Source organism: Pholcus phalangioides, unplaced genomic scaffold (genome assembly GCF_987345545.1).
Source record: "Pholcus phalangioides strain wild (caught in Gottingen) unplaced genomic scaffold, Ppha-v1.0 ptg000014l_1, whole genome shotgun sequence".
NCBI classification, from domain to species: Eukaryota; Metazoa; Arthropoda; class Arachnida; order Araneae; family Pholcidae; genus Pholcus; species Pholcus phalangioides.
The window spans coordinates 27,949,288-27,968,757 of NW_028301607.1; the positions used below are offsets into that span (position 1 = coordinate 27,949,288).

Sequence of the window (19,470 nt, forward strand, 5' to 3'; positions counted from 1 at the left end):
ATAAAAAAATATAAGGATGTGAAAAGACACGAGAAAACATGCCTTCAATCTCCAGAAAGGGTAGTTTCTGTCAGTTTCACGGAAAAAGAACCGAGTTGTCTTAGTGGCAGCATTCAACATATGCTCTGCTGGTATGCCTTGTGTTTGACTGATGTATCGAATCTGAAAATACAAGTTTTTCAAACACTTAACATACAGAGCAATTTTCATGTTTGGTTTCTATCCAACATGGAATTGGCGCCAATCAATAAAAAATAAAAATATTGCCAAAACTTAAAACTTACTTGATCGTATTCTGAAGAACCAGGGTACAAAGGCCATCCAAGAAATAATTCAGCAATAACACAGCCAAGAGACCACATGTCTATTGCCTCACAGAATGGCAAACCTAAAATTATTTCTGGAGCTCTGGAATAAAAAAGTCATTGTTATAATACTCTAAATTATTTTAAATGAATTAAAGATTGGCAACTTCTACATTACAGTTGAGTGAGTATGAGAAATAATCAGAGGCGTACACATTTGTGTACACATGTTTAACATAATTTTACAAAGATTTTAAAAAATATTTTATATTTTGGACCTTCTTGGTGTGGGGGGAATCCTCCCTACGCACGCCTCTGGAAATAATCCATTACATCCAAAAAAAAATACAATCAAATAATTTAACATTTCTACCACATCAAAAATTGAGTACAAACTAATGAAATTAGCCTCTCCCTATTCCATGGATATCAACAATAAGAAATATGGATGATATCTTGTGTAAATAAAAAAAACAAGGGGAATTCAACTCATTCAAACATGGTTAATTCAACTAATTCAAACATGGCTAATTCATTTAATTCAAACATGGCTAATTCAGATCAGGGTTGGTAAAAAAACCAAAAAACCGGTTTTTTTTTGGTTTAAACCGGTTTTTTGTTTTAAATAGTATTAACATTAAAAACAATGAAATTTCTGAAAAGTCATTCAAACTTCTAATAATTAACTAAAATGAAATGGTTATTAATGTAATTAACACTATTATCAATAAATATTTCTTACATTTTAACAAAAACCAACTTTTGCAATTTAATTATTTTTTGCTCAACTCAATGGATTACTGTGTGTTTGAAAATTCTTTCAATGTTATTATTAATCATATAGTATATAAAGGTTTTTCTCCAGTTACTTTTAGTATGCTTAATTAGGAAGCTATTTTGAAAAAAGTAATAAAAATTAAGTGAATATAACGTATTTAATGAAGCATAAATAATGCAGATTAATTAGCAATGATTTACGATATACAGGGTGATTATAACTAAGGTTCTGATTTCAAAACACTGTAAAAAAAGAACGATTGTCAAAATGACTTGAAAATGGACATGAATATTCCTGAAAAAATGCAATTTTATTTGGTAAAGGGGAAAAAATACTTAAAAATGTAAAATTAATGATATCATCCAACATGTGGGAAATTTGTTCGCAGAATGAAAACGATAGCCAGTCATGGCAAAATGATACCTTAATTATAGCATTCCACGATTTCATAATTCATGGAAACATCACAAAAAACGAAGTAATTGAACAAATAACTACAACTTACTTAAGAAATGTTAAATATGTTGTCCAACCTGAGGTTGAAAGCACAAAAATTGTTGTTCAACAACAGAATCGGAGTATGCCATGGTCATGATGTGGATGTGCTTGCAATTCAGCTCCATTAAACCAAATGCGCCCCCATGTTAATATTCCTGAGGAACTTCTAACATATAGGGGATGTGATAGAGATTGCAATTCACTAAATTTTGCAATCTGACCACTGTTTATGACATTTTGAGGTACCCCCCACAGCCAGAAGTTAAAAGGGTTAAGGTGCATCCTGTCAAAATGGGTTTTCAACAGCTGCTTTGCTGGTATTGCAATGTGCACCTTGATAGAAGTTCTATCCACACACTGATGCTGTGGAAGTGCCAAAACGATGTGGTTGCACAAAATAGATTATACTGCTGGAGAGTACAGCATCATCTACCTGCACATTTTGCACTACTTGCATTTTTTTTTTCCTTTTGCAAAAGAAACTTCCATTGCTTCAGAAATATTCATGCAAATATTCAAGTCATTCTGACCAGTAGTTCTTATTGAATAGTTATGGAATCAAAACTTCAAATTATCATCACCCTGTATATAGCTGATTATTTTTCATAAATCTGTTATTATCATTCAGTAGAACCCTGATTAAGTGGGCTTAACAGTGTGAAAGTATAAAAAAAACTACTATTGAGAGAGAGAGAATATTAAAACTGGGAGATATATAGTAGGAGACGTGCTACTTCTTATGGGAAAGAAAATGAAAATGTATGTGAGGTAATGTAACTACTAGTACACTGGTCTTTGTCCTTTACCGACAGCTGATGTCTTTATTGGATTATAGTACCACCTGCTCCTAGCGTGATGGTGTCACTACTGTTGCTGCTTCTTTGTGAAGGGAAAAAGAAACCCTGTGAGATAATACACCACTACATTTAGATGTGTGATGCAATCCTTATTCATGAATTTGCTGAAGATAGACCATCAGAATGTAGCCAAAGGTTAAAAAATGTTGTAAGAATGAGAAATTTTGGTATAAATAAAAAAATATAACTTTAAATAACTAAGATACTTCATATGAAAAATATATATATATTCTGGCCACTTTTATGAGACTTTTTGAAAAAAACCGCTTATAAAATCTTATGTCATTTAAAGATATACCATCAGAATGTACCCCAAGGATATAAAATGTGGTAAAAATGAAACATTTTGGCTAATAATGAACCAATATGATATTTTTCAAGGAAAAAAAATTATATTTAGGCAACTTTTATTTGATTTTTAAAAAACCACTTGGTTAAAACCAAACAACCCTGATTCAGATACATGTTATAGTTAATGCGTGCAACTTTGAATAATGGTTTTTCTACTGATGTTGATTATTGCTTATAGGGAAAAAAATTATAACCACTTAGAAATTTTTTTTACCTATAATATCGTGATTGGAGGTACGTAGAACAGACTGCCTTGTGGGTGTAGCTTGCAGAGCCAAAGTCAATTACCTTCACCCGGAAAGGATAACGTCCTGGGTCAACTAACATGATGTTTTCTGGCTTTAAATCTGCATGGATGAGGCCTAATTGCTAAAAACAAGAGGATACACAATAAATATCTTAAATAAGAGGCCCAAGTCTTTGCAAAATAAGAATTCCCCCATTTGAATCTTTTTTAAAGCAAAACAAATTTCCTTAAAAAAAAACTTACTTTCAGTTTCAACAGTGCTGTCAGAACTTGCTGCAATATGGGACGGATACATTTCAATGGTAGAGGACTGAACTTGTTTTGCTTGAGGAAATCATACAAATTCTGCTCCAGCATCTCAAACACAAGGCATGTATGATTTTTATGGTTGAAACACTCATACACACGTACAAAGTTGAACTGGAATAAAAAATAACAGTTCAACTTTAACATTCAGGAAAAAATGTGTGTACAGGTGTCCCTTGCTTGAGGCGACTGATTGGTTCCACCAAATAATCGTGCAAGACGAAATTATGTGGTGAGCTGAATTTAACATAAAAAAAACCAGAATTCCAGCAGCAAAATAGTTTAATGGATTAATTACCACGTCAGATTTCACTACACGTACACGCACATTCCCGCATGTACCGGTTCGTTGGGGGGGTTCCGCGAGGGGGGGGGTGCATGTGTGGTGTAGTAGTAGTAGGTAGGGCCTCCAAAAAAAATGGCTCGGGGATCCAGGATGTTCTTAAGTCAGCCACCTCGTTGGGCAATTTGCCTGTTGTGGCGTTGTATTTGTATTTGTATTTGTATAATTATTCAAACTTTTGAATAAATCTTGTGAATTAAGCTGTATGAATTTAATATTTTTCACTTCTGCTTTCAGCACTTCTGATTAATTATAGTGTTCCTCCCTCAAGAGCCTGGTATGGCACAATACTGACATAATTTTAACATAATTAACAACTGACATAAAATTTTTTAATGAAACAGCCATGATTCAGGTGACAAGTAGCATTCTTCATCTCTTTATGAAAAATTCAGTACCAAATGAGAGAGTTTCCAGAGAGTTCTGAATATCCCTCACAAATACGAAACTCTAGTTTCATTAGGACCATTTTCACTGGTTAAAATTTTGATAGCATTGTCAATATTATCAAGATTAATTGGGTTTCACCGTTTGTTGTACATCTAAATCATAAAATTAAATGGATTTTGTCATTTCACCCACATCATAGCTTTAGTTTACAAGCCAATTTTCAAGATTAACATCAAACTCCTGGCCAAATCCTGCAGGTTATATGATTTTTAAAATAAACTTTTCAAAATTGTGCTACAGCAAAATCGTGTAAAGTGAGAGAGCGGGAAGCAAGGGATACTTGTATTTACAAACAGTACAAATTTAAATATTTTAATATGTATAAAAATATTATGAAGATTTTCAACCCAAAACTTTTTTGGAACTGTTTCATAAGTATAATTCTAAAAGTTAAATCTTAACAAAAACAAGCTTCATCTTCATTCACAATGAAAGATATATGTCATTTATACATTAAGAAAATTATAAATATCAATGCACTTGCAAATAGTTTAGTGACAAAGCATTACAAAATGTATTGGGCTATCAACACTTCAACTACTGGGCCCCCCAGCTCATATATTATCAGTTTCATTCCACAGACCATCCATTGTGCAAGCTAGCAAAGTGAGCAAAAAGAGTACAAAAATAAAAACAGGTTGGTCTGTCAGAAGGTTTTCTTCCTATGGTGGTACTCAAAGAGATAAAATATCACACATGGAGGGGGGATTTAGCCAGCATAATTTGCAGCATGATGGGCAAACTTTTCTATGAGAGGGCCAAAAAAGAAAGATTTTGGCAGGCCAATATTAATTTCATAAAAACTCAAAATATACTATCCTATTATTTTAAAATGGAAACAGTGAATACCTCATCAGCATTTTCTTGACTTAATTTGTGAAGAATGCCAACTTCAATTTGACCTTGCCGTGCATAGGAGGGATGGTTCTTCAGAATTTTAATTGCAACAATCTCATTGGTCCCTTTCTTCCAGCACTTAACCACCTATGATGGGAAGGAAAAAAACTACATTTAAGATTTTTAAACAAAATAAGGATTGAAATACTGATAAATCAAGAAAACTGATTTGGAATTGCTGTAAAAAAAGTAATATGCCACTATGAATATGACAGCATACTAAATGACGATTGTCTGTGTGATGACATTTTTTTGTGGCTTGAAACATTACTAGTAGTGTCTGTAAATACATCTAATTATTTCTCTACAACTAGAATTATTTAATATGAACATTGGGATATGCATACATATTTACACACTTTTTTTTAAATTAAAAAAACCCACCTCTTTTTGGCATAATGAAATTATTAAAATTATGAAAAAAATTTCAAACAAAACTCAAACTTAAAAATTTATTCTCCAGAATGACAATAATCATAGTAAAAGTATGGTCTTAGAGAAATCCCGTAGCTCATAGGTGTATTGGCACAGATATGCACTGCTATTTTGAGAAATCCATTACCATAATCTCATGCTTAACTTTTTATTCGACTGTGCTGCTCTAAAAAGCAACATGGTTTTCTTATATTTTTCAAATAAAGGCATCGTATATTTTGAGCTCGTTTTGACATTGATGCTTCTTAGCAACTCATTCTTTAACAATGATAGAAAATAAGTTTGTAAACAATAAATGGTATTTTTATACTATCCAAATCTATGTAAATTATATACATACAGTGTGTTTCCTGAATTGCAACATCCCATTTTTTTTAAATATTGGCAATTTTTTGTGTCATGTAATATTATTTAGGGAACCTCATTTTCTATATAAATGAAGTCCCCCCCAAACTTTTTCTCTTCTGGATATTTCAAATGCTTACCAATTGGTTAAAAAGGGTTAAAATCGTCAGATAAGGATTTCACTCTACTTAGAGGAAAAACATCATTGTATAAATTCACAGTGGCATACAGTTTGCATACATAAATTTTCATTCACCAATAATAAAATTGCAAGGAATGTAACGGGATGTTGGTTCCGTTTTCATGAAATAAAAGAAAATATTGATTTTTTTAGTCTTGTATCTATAGATCTTTGAAACAAACTATTTTTCATTTGATAATTTTTGTTGCACAACGGTCATTTTCTGCACACGAGGGCTAATTAGAGCAGGACCTACAATTTATTGCTGATTCCGAATGACAGCCTTTTTCATACTTGAGAGGTTGGTGTGCTAATCCCTTGATGTGGGACTCATAACGGTAGCAATCTTTTTCTCTTGCCTGTTCTGTTACACCCGTGCCAGGAGTCTATGACAAGGATGAACCGGGTATGGAACTCGCGATACCTCTAAATATTGTTCCGTACTTGAGGCGAGTATCTTATCAACCTGGGCTACCGCCCCCAACAATTTCTTATAAATTAATTTTTTAAAATATCTATTTATATTCTAACTCTCCCCCAGAACCAAAAAAGCTGCTGATAATATGCAGCAACATACAATCCACTTACAATGCTGAAGGTCTTTGTGTCATTAACAAATGACAACTTTTTCAAAAAAAAAAAATTCTGGTTTTAAATTGACTGAGAAAGTGGCTGATTTAGGGGGGGGGGCAGGAGGGCTGGGGTTTGGTGAAGACAACTCAAGAAACTGCAATACATTTTTATATGCCCCACATTTGAAAAAAAAAAAGGAATTTTTTTGCAAAAACATATTTTATAGAAACTTATTTTCATCAAGAAAAAATTCCCATCAGATATCACACTACTAGAATCTAGTCCATGTTAACCCTTTAAGCGAGTTTTCAAAATTTTCTTAATCCACATTATAACTGCCACAGTGGAAATCACTAAACTTTGTTTTTCTGATTTTGTGCAACTGAAGTGCTTAACCTCTCCATCATAAATAACAATAAGAAAACACAAGGATGAGGAAAGAATCTATATATTTATCTATTATTTATACAGTATGGATGTTCCTATACAATCACCAAAAGGCATCTAAATTTGCTATCTGGCACATATGATCATATAAAGATTAGGTCTCTCCCCTTCTGTTACACGAATTTGAACAAAAGCAGACTCTGCCCACTGACAGGTTGGGGGGGGGGGGGGGAGGGAAATAGAAATATACTATAAGGAGAAGAACACTTACTGGTATCTGGGCTTCACATTGTCGAAATAAGGTTTTAGGGAAGCAAGATATCTGATCATAGCTCCTGTAAGGGTTAAATACATTAATCCACCCCCCCCCCAAGTGTTTTTGCTTTTCTACAGAATCATAATAATTCTGTGATTTTGAATCATCTTTGAATGTTTCTAATCATTAAGAAGCAAATCGAGTTAAATAAAAAAGCTTAAGGATGAAATGCATCAGATTTTTTTCTCACCTGACCAAAGGTGCCCCGGCCAAGGAATTCCAAAACTTCATACTGGTTCGAAAGAGAGTATAAGACTTCATGCTGGACGAGCTGATAGTCACCCTCGCTGTTGGAGGAATTGCCTTTGGTAGCTGTTGGCGCCGTGGTGAAGGTTTTGGAGGCTGCAGCAAAACGTTGAATGGAATCGTGAATTTAGATTCTTGGTTGACTTTGTAGTTGCAGATCAACCAGTTTGTAAACAAATGGAGCATTGTCCACCCTGATTAAATGTCTGAATCAAGCCTCTCCACTGAAAAAAAAAAAAAAAAAATTTAAAAACCAAACATCTAACATCTGGATTAAAACCCATAAATTAAAATTTAAAAAAAGAAGAAAAATTCAACCTTTTCATTATTGTTTATGGCTGTGAATGTTCAAAAGTAGAAATTGATATCAACAGAAAAATTACAAATACTTGCTTTCAGTGCTTAATTTTCATACATTTTTTGTTAATCTTACATATTTTAATTGTGTTTTTAATATGGTCATAATTTGTTATATGGATATTTCTCAGCATTAGTTTTTGAAGAAGCAATGGATGTGGTTCCCCTCCTCCATAAAATCAGAGCAGAAGGGGGTCTTAAAAATGTTTTCGGTGGCCCAAAATTGTTGCAGGGGTGGGAAGTGACTAAGTCCGCTTTGGAGCAGCAAAATTCAGGATTTGGAGCAGTTGTGGAGCAGCAAAATATGGGATTCGGAGCAGATATTTATAAATTGGAGCAGTAAAATTAACAAGAATATTTTCGTTAACCCTCAACCCTTTTCAAAATAAAACTGCACTGTCTTTTGTTATCAAACATCTTTTCGTCAACTTAATTTTTGTTTTTGGTGTTTTAGGTTTTTGACACCTTGTTTGAAAGAGCGGCTGTCATAAAATGTTTTGCACCCGTCTATTTAAGATGATTTTTGCTTACTGCGGGCACTATTTGCTGCCTTGAACAGCAGCACTTCAAATGAGCTAAAAAAAATTTTATAAGTTTTTAATTTTTTTATACTTGGAAAGAAATTGTTGCAAAATGGGAGAGAATTTTGGAAGAATCAACTCGATGTTTGGCGATTCAGCACTCATTATCTGGCAAGATTGGCGATCTGACACTCGCTATTTGGCGAGATTGACTATTTAACTCTCGTTATTTAGCGATATTGGCGATTTAACGCTCGTTATTCGGCAATATTGGCGATTTAACGATCGTTATTCGGCAACATTGGCGATTTAACGATCGTTATTCGGCAAAGTTTCTAAACTAACATTCGTAATTCGGCGGACATGCGCTTTTTACTCCCGGAATAAAAATGTTTCGCACGAAACATCGAGATTTAACACATGACAATCGACTACAGTAATTTCTGCTGCTTCCAGTGACGCCTTTTTTTTTAAAACGGAAACACTCGAATTTGCACTTTAACGCTGAAAGGCATTGCAAACCATCTTCAGTTAAACGATCACGGACAATATCGGGGTTTCGCGATGGAAAGCCCGATCAGGGGCCGATATTCTAAGGCGATAGTTTAAGTATAGTGGAATAAAACACGCTCTTTCTCGTAAAGAAACGTTTCGTGGCTAGCAGGAACAAAAATTTTTTGGCGTCCTTTCCGAAATTCCGGGCATATTGAAGCGAAATTCGCTATTTGGCGCAGAAAAATGCGAAAATACGCTATTGGAACAGAGCGCAAGATATTAGTTTTGGCGCAGTGCGGCGCAATTGGCGCAGAGTTCCCACCCATGTTGTTGAGACGCACCTGGCCTTGCATCTAGTAAGAGCAGCCCTGGTTTTACTGGCTGCATAGTATATCTTTTGGAGATGACATGAAAACTGAGTCATATTTGTTATGGACATCTTTTTCTCAGCCACCTTGTTGAGCATTTTGCCTGTTGTGGCCCAGTATTTGTATTTAACAGTATATAAAATAAAGAAAGCACTTTTCACTTTTTCAAAGTGAAAAAAGTTTAACATGTGACAACTGCTTTACAAGTTCAATAAATAAAATAAACACTTAAAAACATAAACAGAATTTTTTGTGTAATCAATATACAAACAGCGTAAAAGAACTGATATTGATTGGAAACTATTATAGAATTAAACAAGCACCCAAGTTTCAGGTCTAAATTCCACTCAATTCTTAAAACTCCAGAGCAGCTGTTGGCACCCTCCATCTATTTCGAAACCTGTTTAGATAGACTAAGTAAGACTTAGTCTGAGAAACATTTTCCTTTAAAAATCCTTATAATAAACACTCATTAAAATAATACAATAGACTTCTGGTCACAGTGCTAGGTTATTAGGAACTAGGGTTGGGACAAATAGTGATTTTGGCGAGTAACCGAATATTCGGTTAATGGTTTGGCTAAGTGTGGAATATTTGGCGGCTGGTGATCAACTTTCTTATAATTCATCACAATTATAAATTAAATTGGTGTTTTCAATTGAAAATAAAGTTATTGGCAATTTGAAATGATTAATATTTAATTTTTCTCTAAATTAATGTCAAAAACTGGTAATTGAAAGATTTTTATTGCCACGATACTGACAATCAAATTTAATTATGATACACAGTAAAACCTGTCTTCAACGGAACCTGTATTAAGCAGAAACCTGTCTTTAATGAAAAAAATCGTGGTCCTGTGGTTTCAATGCCAAAATAAATATTAAAAAACCTGGATTAAATGGAACCTTTCTAATGTGGAAACGGAAAATTTTACCCTTTAACAGAAAATTTCACACAAATGCTTTGACTGTTTCACAACCAACTGACCAAAGGATTATACAAAATATTAGTTCCTATCAAAAATTTTTAATGCAATGACTGCTTGCCAATGCACAAATTCTACTTCACCCATCTTTAGATTTGTAAAACCATTAACATATTTGATGCTGTGGTTTTTGAAAAGCCACACGTAGTGAAACAGTTGCTTTCTGAAATTGTACAAATTTTTTAGTAAAGCAGGCTTTTCTACTAAAGAAATCAGTGTAAAGGCTAGATTACCAAATGATATACCAATGACTTATAAAATTATATGCAAGCTGCTTTCAGTGATCGCAAGTACTGAGCAGGGCCGGTACAAATTCAAGAGAAAGTACAAATACAAATACGACGACGCCACAACAGGCAAATTGCCCGTACAGTAAAGCAGAATGTATATGTAGTCATTTAAGATGAAAAACAATGTAGGTAAAGTTTCATACAAATGCTGTGAAAAAACCTAAATATTTAGTAATTGTAAGAATAAATGTGTACACTATTTTATGTACATTTAAATTAATTACTTTATTTTCATTATACTGTAGTTCAATTACATATGAGATCATTACATAATTTTACACATTATGTCAATTGAACCTCTATTAAGTGGAAATCTGTGTTCAATGGGAAAAAATCTCAGGTCCTTGTGATTCCGTTGAAGACAGGTTTTACAGTATTGTTTGATAATATTACTTACAGAACCAATTTTTTTTTCAACATTTGCTAAAATTTTACATGCGATTAAGAGAATGTCAACCGTTATTTACTCTCAACTAGCAATGCATCATAAAATTTACGACTCATATTTTCTTGGTTCTTCTCTTTAGATGTTCTTTGCCCCTTTTGCCTCTTTCTGCAGCTCAATAGGTATCTTATCTAGGTAGCATCCTACAGTCAGTGAAGTTGTGGATAATTCTTGCTCATTTTCAAATTATTGCAGTGGGATTTTATTTTCAGTTTAATGTTTTCCCTTATCCTAGAAATTCATCCTGACATAACCTCTTTCACGAAGAGCTGCGGTATGAGAGAGAAGCGGTATGAAATTTGTCCACAAGTTCTGCAACTCTGCTAAACAAGAATTTTCACTCCAAGTGGATACAAAAGAACACATAGTTTGAGTAAAATGTAAAACAAAATTTATGACATCATATCATATTTGCCCAAGGTGTCTGGTGTAGTGGCAACTATGACTGTTTAGATTTCTTTCTTTTCATGAAACAATATTTGATGTTTAGTGTACAAAGCACCACTTATTATAAGTAGACTTCCTTGCCCATCTTCATTTTTGAACACGAGTTGCACTTTAGAGTTTATAATATCTTTATAGGATATCCTCTACAAATAGGGTTTATGATGAATAAATTTAGGCTAGATTAAAATAATGTGGTATATTATGAGCATTTCAAACACAATACATTGAATGTGCACTCACCTCAAACACAGATGGCATAATCTGGAATATGTACAATACAGAATTGTCAATTGGTTGTGAGAAAGCAAATAATTTGAGTAGCAAGCCATTATTATTATTTCACACTTTTTCCCTGACCACAGCAGCGATAGAAAAATGACTGCATCAGGAGTTAGTAGACTTCCAAAGCACCAATAGAACAGAATGACACATTACTCTGGAGCCATCTGCAGTAGCACACATTTCATATTGCAGCTATTCATACGCATCACTGCAAAATAAAATAATGAATTAAACTATAACAAATAGTGAAAAAAATAATATTCAAGTTGAAATCAATTCAAGCATTATGAAGAAAATAAATAAACTTGAGTAAATTAAAAGCTAAGCAATACAGTCGCCCCCCCCCCCCTGTATTCGCGGTTTCTATATTCACAGTTTTTTTTTTTTTTTTGGCAACACTTAGCAATCGCCATTCACAAGTTTTGTTTACAAAATTTGAGTCGTGTGTGTTTAGGATGGCTCATTTTTCTAGCGCTACTGATAATGGTTCAAAAAAGACAAAAAAAAAAAAGTGAAAAGTTTACAAGAAAAATTGGATATATTAACTATGGCTTGGCGAAAGGAAGTCAATTGCTGCTGTGGTTCGCAATTACGGAATCAACAAATCTACAGTGAGATATAGCAAGAAAAAGGAATCTGAAATTCGTTCAGCTGTGGTTGTAGCTGCACCTGTGGCAGCGAAAACTTTGCACCGCCTATGGGATCCATATGTTTCTCGTACAGAAAATGCTGTTTTTTTGTAGGTACAAGATTGCAACAAAAATGGTATTCCAATCGATTGTAATATTATAATGGAAAAGGTGAAAAAAATTCACTCTACTATATAGGAAAGATCTGATGAAACCTCTATTTTGTAAGAATTTTACGCAAGTAAAGGTGGGTTTCATAGGTTTAAGAAATGATTCAGATTACGCAATGTGAAAATTACTGGCGATCAAGCCTCAGCCGACCAGGAGGCAGCTAGAAAATTTCCAAAGACTTTGCAGAAGATTATTGAAGAGAAGGGTTAAACACCTCAGCAAGTGTTTAACGCTGACGAAACTACACTATTTTGGAAGAAAATGCCGCAAAGAACATTTATCACCCAAGAAGAAAAGCGAGCCCCTGGTTTTAAGGCAAGTAAAGATAGACCTACTATGTTTTTTTGTGCAAATGTATATGGGTACATGATAAAGCCCACCATCATTTTCAAATCTGCGAATACACAAGTACTGAAGAGAAAGGATAAGTCAAAGCTCCCAATATTTTGGATTAACAATAAAAAGGCTTGGACATTAAAAACACTTTTCCTGGATTGCTTTAAACAGTGTTTCATTCCAGAAGTCAGTTGGTACCTCGAGAGTGAAGGCATGCCATTCAAAGTTCTTTCGAAACTGGAAGAAGAAATAGCAAACAGAAATCACAATGTTCTTTCAGAAAACATCGGCAACAATCGCTGCATCTTCTTTTACATTCCCTTCTACCTCTGTGTCACCCTGCTCTTCTCATGATATTCAATAATCGAGATAAACAAAAATAACCCATGGTTTCGGTTATTCGCGGATTTCCGTATTCGCGGTCACCCCCGGAACGTAACCCCGCGAATACTGAGGGGGGAGGGGGCAACTGTATATTTTTATAAGTGACAATATATTTTTATGATATGTATTGCAATGGAAACTATTTTCACTCCCCCCCCCCTAAATTTGCAATCTACTAGTTCACCAAACACCAACTCTGGCCATATCGCAATTTATTGCCATTAATGAGATGGGTTGGAAATGAAGGCGCTACCTATCGTGGTTACCTCAAAAGTTTATTAGGGATAATATCTATATCCTCCCTCCTGTTTGAACATGGGACCGTGACAGCAACCTTCACTGTGGTAGATGAGTATCTTACCACCACGACACTCAGACGGCTAAATTCGCTATCTGGCATGTATGATCACATAATGATTAGGACGATGTGTTTTTACACTATATACAAGTGGATTGATTATTCTGCTCTTAATGGTAAGGGACACTCACAAACTCGATTACTTCACTTCCAGGTGCCATGGGTGGCGGGAGGGAGGGGGGGGGTTGGAACAGTTAACGGAGGAAAGAACATATAAGTGGTTTTAACTGCACACACCCCCGAGCTATGACAATCAACATAGGTCCTGGATACTATACAAAATGATGCTAATGAATCTTGCATTCAATGACTTTGCTCAAGAAAAACAATCCTATAAATAACTTTTTCTTTTCTGTGACTAAGCAACTTATTTCCATGTTGAAAGATGTACTGTAATGAAATCAGAAAACACACACACACTTTGTGCCATCCTCTATATATAAAAATTTAGTCACCAAAATAGATTTTCTAGTCACCATGGGGACCTAATACCTGGGGGTTGTCAAGCCCTGATTTATGGTATAACAACTTGTGAAAAATCATATACGGTCAATTGTTTTGAGGGACACTTTGAATGAGAGGCAGATGTACTGATCCATATACAACTTTTTTGGACTCATCTACCTTTGAATAAACACCTCTATTTAAGGGACCAAAAAGTCGATCTGAGAGGTTGAGGTCTGAGAGATGTCCCTTACTGAGAGGTTACATTGTATTGTAAAAATTTTTTAAAACTGCTCATGATAATACATACAAGTCATGGTTCTTTTTTTCTCCTTTCAACTTCAAACTATCTAAAACATTCAAAAAGCAACAGAATTAAACAAGTAAGCTTCACGTTAAACCAGATAGAAAACTTGAAGGATTTATAAAGATCAGTACAGTTGGCTCTTGTATTCAAGGATTTTGTGTTCACAGTTCCCCCCCCCCCCCAAAAGAACCTTTTACCACAAGTTTGTGCGCCAAAAGTAACTTTCATTTCTAGGGAACCAATCAAAAAAGATCATAAAAAACATTGTCATGTTAGCAAAGCAGGTGGATGTAGATGGCTTTGATGATATGGATATAGAAGAAATCCAAGAATTAATCAAATAGCAATTAAGATACATTGAACAGAGGATGAATTAATCGAGATGATTGCTCCTGAAATTGAAGTCATACCTCATTGAGAAGATCAAGATAAAGAATGGAAACAAGTTCACCCTGAGCAACATAGTGAATGGGTTTCGCAAATTTAAATTGTCAATGAATTTATGACATAGAAATAACCCATGGTATTTTCCCACATGTGGAAAAACTCGGTCGATGAAGCTTTGTCAATATGCTGAAACATGTTCAATAAAATGGCAAAACAAGCTCTTGATTTGAGTTACTCGTGGATTTACTGTGTATTCGTGACAAACCTCAGTCAGAACGCAGCCCCCACGAATATCCAGGGATGGCCGACTGTAATAACAAAGCTCCATTGCAGTTCACACAAAAATTATTTACTACTTAGATTATTCATAAAACTGATAGCAAACCATTATGAATTTCCCCAAGGAAAAAAAAGACCAGTCTTTCCTTGAGAAATTTTATGGTATGAAACTAATTTTGAACTTTTTGTGACTTTTGAAGTTTTTTGTGATCAGAGAGAATTATTATTCTGTCCTGAATCAAGCGTTTCAGAGAACAATTTTTTTTTATCCCCAATTATAGACCAAAGAAGAAAAAAAAACTACACATACATTTAAAACCTACTTCAAGTCCTCTTATATATGGCGAAAAACGAATGACGTTTACAGAGCAACAGGCAGCGAGGTGAAACGGGGGCAGATTGTTTACTTTTTTTTTCTTTCCGAGGCATTTAAAGATCCAAAACACACTGATCCCAACTGACTGACGCGTCAAGATAATAATGAAGAAACATAAAAAAGAAAAGAAAAATTATCAATTTGCTTCTGCCGGAAAAAAAGACAGTAGGAAAACAATCCTTTCACCAAAGTGAAAATTTTTTAATACTCACGAGCCATGTTCCCGATATCCATTATCAGAATCATTTTATTATTACCACGGAACCGAATACTTCGTCTCAAACAAACTCGTACCACCGGAAACCAGCCCAACTCGTCGACGCAAACTATACCACCACCAGTTAGGCGCGCGGCAGCAGCGGTAATCTCTCGCCAAGATTCCCTACGACTACACGATCGCCAAGAATAACGAGATAAAAAGCGGGGGATAGAAAACGCATCGCATTCGAAGCCTTGGCGAACGATCATAGGTTGGGCGCCAAAAAAACAGCTCGGGTCTTTTTTTCCCGGAAACGTCATTCTCGATGACGTAGTGGGAGGGGGGAAGGGAAAGAAAAGGTGGGCGGAAAAGATTTCTCACGAACTCCCATTATTATCATTATTTCTATCTCCCATTTTTGCGCGCATTTATTTTTTTAACGTATGACGAAACTGTGACACGTGCCAAAAAATGAGAAATAAAAATAATAAAATATTGTAATAATTTTCTTCCATGTTAAAACAAGGGGAGGAAAAAAATTCTTGAAAGAGAGTCCGATTACAAGAAATCTTCCACGTTGGAAAATTGACAAAACAATGGTGAGGGGATAGTAGGGAGTGAAGAGAAAAAAAAAAGATGTAGCAAAAGAGGAGGGGATGTCATTCTGAGCAAAATGACGCATTCCCCCGTTCTTTCAAACAAACGCTGCATTTCCGCGAGAATATTTTGAAAAATACAGTGTGCGAAAGGAATTTTAGTTATTTTAACGAGAAAAAAATGAAAACCGACTATGCTGTACAATATTGAAACCATTCTACTCGCAATCTCTTAGCCCTCCAAGCCCAAGATGGGATCAATTCGACTCAACAGCGTGCTTATTACATTTTTTTTTTCCTCACAGACATACGCATATATAAGAAATTTCTATCTACTCAAGGACAACGCATAGCGTACGCATGTAGACGCACAATAGAAATAACGAAACCCTCAGTAAAATGCCACGTCTTTTTTCAACAACGAGGAATAAGAAATATCTACTTTTTTATACGGTACTCATATACCTTTAATATCTTAAGGGGAAAGAGGAAAAGTTCTACTTACAACGACTCTTTCCTTATGTTATCAAAACGTGAACAAAAGCGGACCCACAGGCAGATCATCTTACAGGTTCGGGGTGAAAATGAGAATCACATTCTTACGTAAGGCAAAGTTATAAAGTATCTGGGCTGGCCATTGCCCAGAGGGTTTTCAAGATGGCGAGACATCTAACAATGGCCAAAATACAAAGCATCAAGTCAGGCAAGATATCCAAGGACGACGATTAAGTGCTCGTGAGCCCAAAATCTGACACGAGCATAGAGCACTAGTGGTGTTTTAGGGAGCAAGAACAAACAGGTTGAAGATTTGCCTGACTTAACCGTATATGTGCACATTCCTCTGCGGAATTTCGAAGGAATTGTGGAATTTGCTCTGAGTGTATGTGTGACCCCTAAAGTATTTATGTTGTCAGACTTGTGCTTGTTTCGTGTTTTGCTAGTGCTGCATCTATCTTCCATACTTCGAAGTGAAGATGTTAAATGCTTGACTTTTCATGTTATGTAAGTATGGCGTTGAAGTTCTGCCTGCCTCTCTGCGGAGAGATTTTTCATAAGTTGGAGAGCAGGAGAACAGCTCGTGTTCGTGCTTTGACTACAAAAATAGGATTTTATGCGAGTCTTCTCTAAGATAAGTTTCTTATATTGATTTTCAAATGAAATGTGTTGAAAAAAAAATCAGAAATGTAACTACGACCCCCCAGCTTCCAGACTAGAACCCTGCCAGCCTATCTAGTATGGAAGGGCATGGCGGAAGGTCTGATCCTACAAAAACCGATATCAATTAGCTAGCATCCTCCCTTTTTCATCCAAGTTCAGGTCTAAAAATCGAAAACCAAAAAATTCAGTAAAATCTTCGATGATCGCCTAAATAAAATAAACTCAGCTAATACTTTTTTTTCAACTTAACTTCCAAGATAATCTTAGAAGAAAGAAAAGGAGGATAAAACAAATCACACCATCCTTTTTATGCTCCGCTCCCAAAAGAGGAAATCAAAACAAACTGCTCCGGACAGTGTTTTTTCAGAGACTATTTACACAACTGGCGCCAAGAAACAATTTTCAAAATCCCTCGGACATGTCCGAAAGTAGTACGAGAAGATGGAGAATAATAATAAAAATCAGACTGCAGTATAAGCTTATGCGTAGTAGTCAATACGACATTTTCAGACAGACAAAGTATAAAAAAAAGATTTTCTTCCGAGTCACTTTTCTGCCAAAAGGCTCGAATACTTCAGTTTCTCAAGAAAATTAGAAGACACCAAAGACACTACCATACCACCAACGGCCACCAAGCAGGCATCGCTCCCTATCACTATGGCAACAGACAGGCTCCTTCTCCCGGATACTTGGAAAGAAAAAAAACAAATGTGGGAAAATAAAATTCTTGGATTCTCGGAGGCATTTTCCAAGCATCGATAGAGAAAAGACGCTTCCGCAGTTGTTTGTCTGCTTAAACCGTCCTAAACTTACGTGTTTTCTTGGAACAAAAAGGAAAAAGAATGTTCCAGGAAAAAACCTGTTGTTTCCAGGTTATTAGCGCCCTCTTCAAAATCGACCGAAAAAATGAACTTCCTCAGCGAAATTCTACGGGGCCCTTACAGCAATGAAATCCCTAAGAAAAATGTCCACTGAAGTGTATTGTAAATTTCCCCTAAACCCTTTCTGAAAATCTGATAAATACACTGTTGAAACAGACAATATCAAATTTTTAATAGGAAGAAAGTTTTTCAATAATTTCGGGAAAACTGAATTTTATCACTTTTTTCTTTGAGAAAAACATCAAAGCAAAAAAATCAAAATTTTTTAACTCCTTCACGTACAGAATTTTGCAACAAATTTGGATGATCTGTATCTGAAGTATCGGCGATCAAAACCGAAAAAACAAACTGGTTCTCTTGTTTGTGTGTTAGAAATAGAAAGAAAAGAAATATCAGTGCAGTAGGTTTCACTTTCGCCCTCCCCCTCCTCTATTTGTTCTCCTCTCTTATATAGTAGAAAAATGCATTATATGTGGGGTAAAATCACTAAACAGAAAGAACGGGGGGGGGGGGGAAAACAACATCCGTTCATAGGGTTACAATGAAGCTTCGCGATTATGGGAAAAGGGTAAAAAACAGGGAGAATTGGAATGAATTTCTTCCATTTGCGTTTGAATGAGATATCTCGTCCCTAATCGTTAAATGTCAGTGTAACGTGCTAACGTAATTAAAATTATTCCGCAACTTAAAAGGTTGTAGCAGCGATATTTAAAGTTTAAGGCACGTGTTACTCACGCGGAACAAAAGTGTCTTGAGAGACGACTCTCTCGACACTAGTCAAGTTTTATTGTACGTCAGGACATCATTTAACTAACCACCACCAAGTAACATGAATATAGAAGGCAGGCTTTCACGGCCGGAGTTTTATAAAGTTCTTATCTTTCGAGCTATTATGCCGTGTCAAAGAAGCCTCGAACAAGGCATAACAGCCCGAAAGGTATGAACTTTATAATATGAATATAAATGATACAAAACGCCGGGCAGCTGGAGTAGTAGAGGCTGGTATACGCCGAGATTTCCATATAAGGGACAGACAAATCAGAAAGATAGGGATGATAGAGATCTTGCATTGAACCAATGCGAGATGCTTTTTGAGGATGATAATCACAGACAAAACACTCAGCTTGCAGAGAAATTTATTGGGCATGATCCAAAACACACATTTTTGGAAAGATACTAAAGAAAATTGCTTTCATTCCCACAAATACTTTAAAACGCTTTTCTATAGGACAATATTCAATTGATGTAGAGGAGGAGAAA

The 19,470-nt window shown here is 35.2% G+C and overlaps 1 protein-coding gene across 4 annotated transcripts in view; it reads right to left on the reverse strand.

Moving 5' to 3' along the window:
* Positions 1-19,470, reverse strand: part of LOC149078402 (uncharacterized) — a 73,689-nt gene that overhangs the window by 27,119 nt on the left and 27,100 nt on the right. For 2 of the 4 annotated variants that reach the window (XM_089242051.1, XM_089242053.1), the window contains exons 2-8: positions 11,664-11,913; positions 7,460-7,739; positions 4,985-5,119; positions 3,280-3,456; positions 3,004-3,158; positions 285-408; positions 43-162 (exon numbers count right to left, since the gene is read on the reverse strand). In XM_089242051.1, coding sequence (XP_089098177.1) covers positions 43-162; positions 285-408; positions 3,004-3,158; positions 3,280-3,393 — 513 coding nt within the window. In that variant the 5' untranslated portion in view covers positions 3,394-3,456; positions 4,985-5,119; positions 7,460-7,739; positions 11,664-11,913. Of the gene's footprint in view, positions 1-42; positions 163-284; positions 409-3,003; positions 3,159-3,279; positions 3,457-4,984; positions 5,120-7,459; positions 7,740-11,663; positions 11,914-15,588; positions 15,713-19,470 lie in introns of those variants that run through there. The other 2 variants (XM_089242052.1, XM_089242054.1) reach the window with 2 other exon arrangements.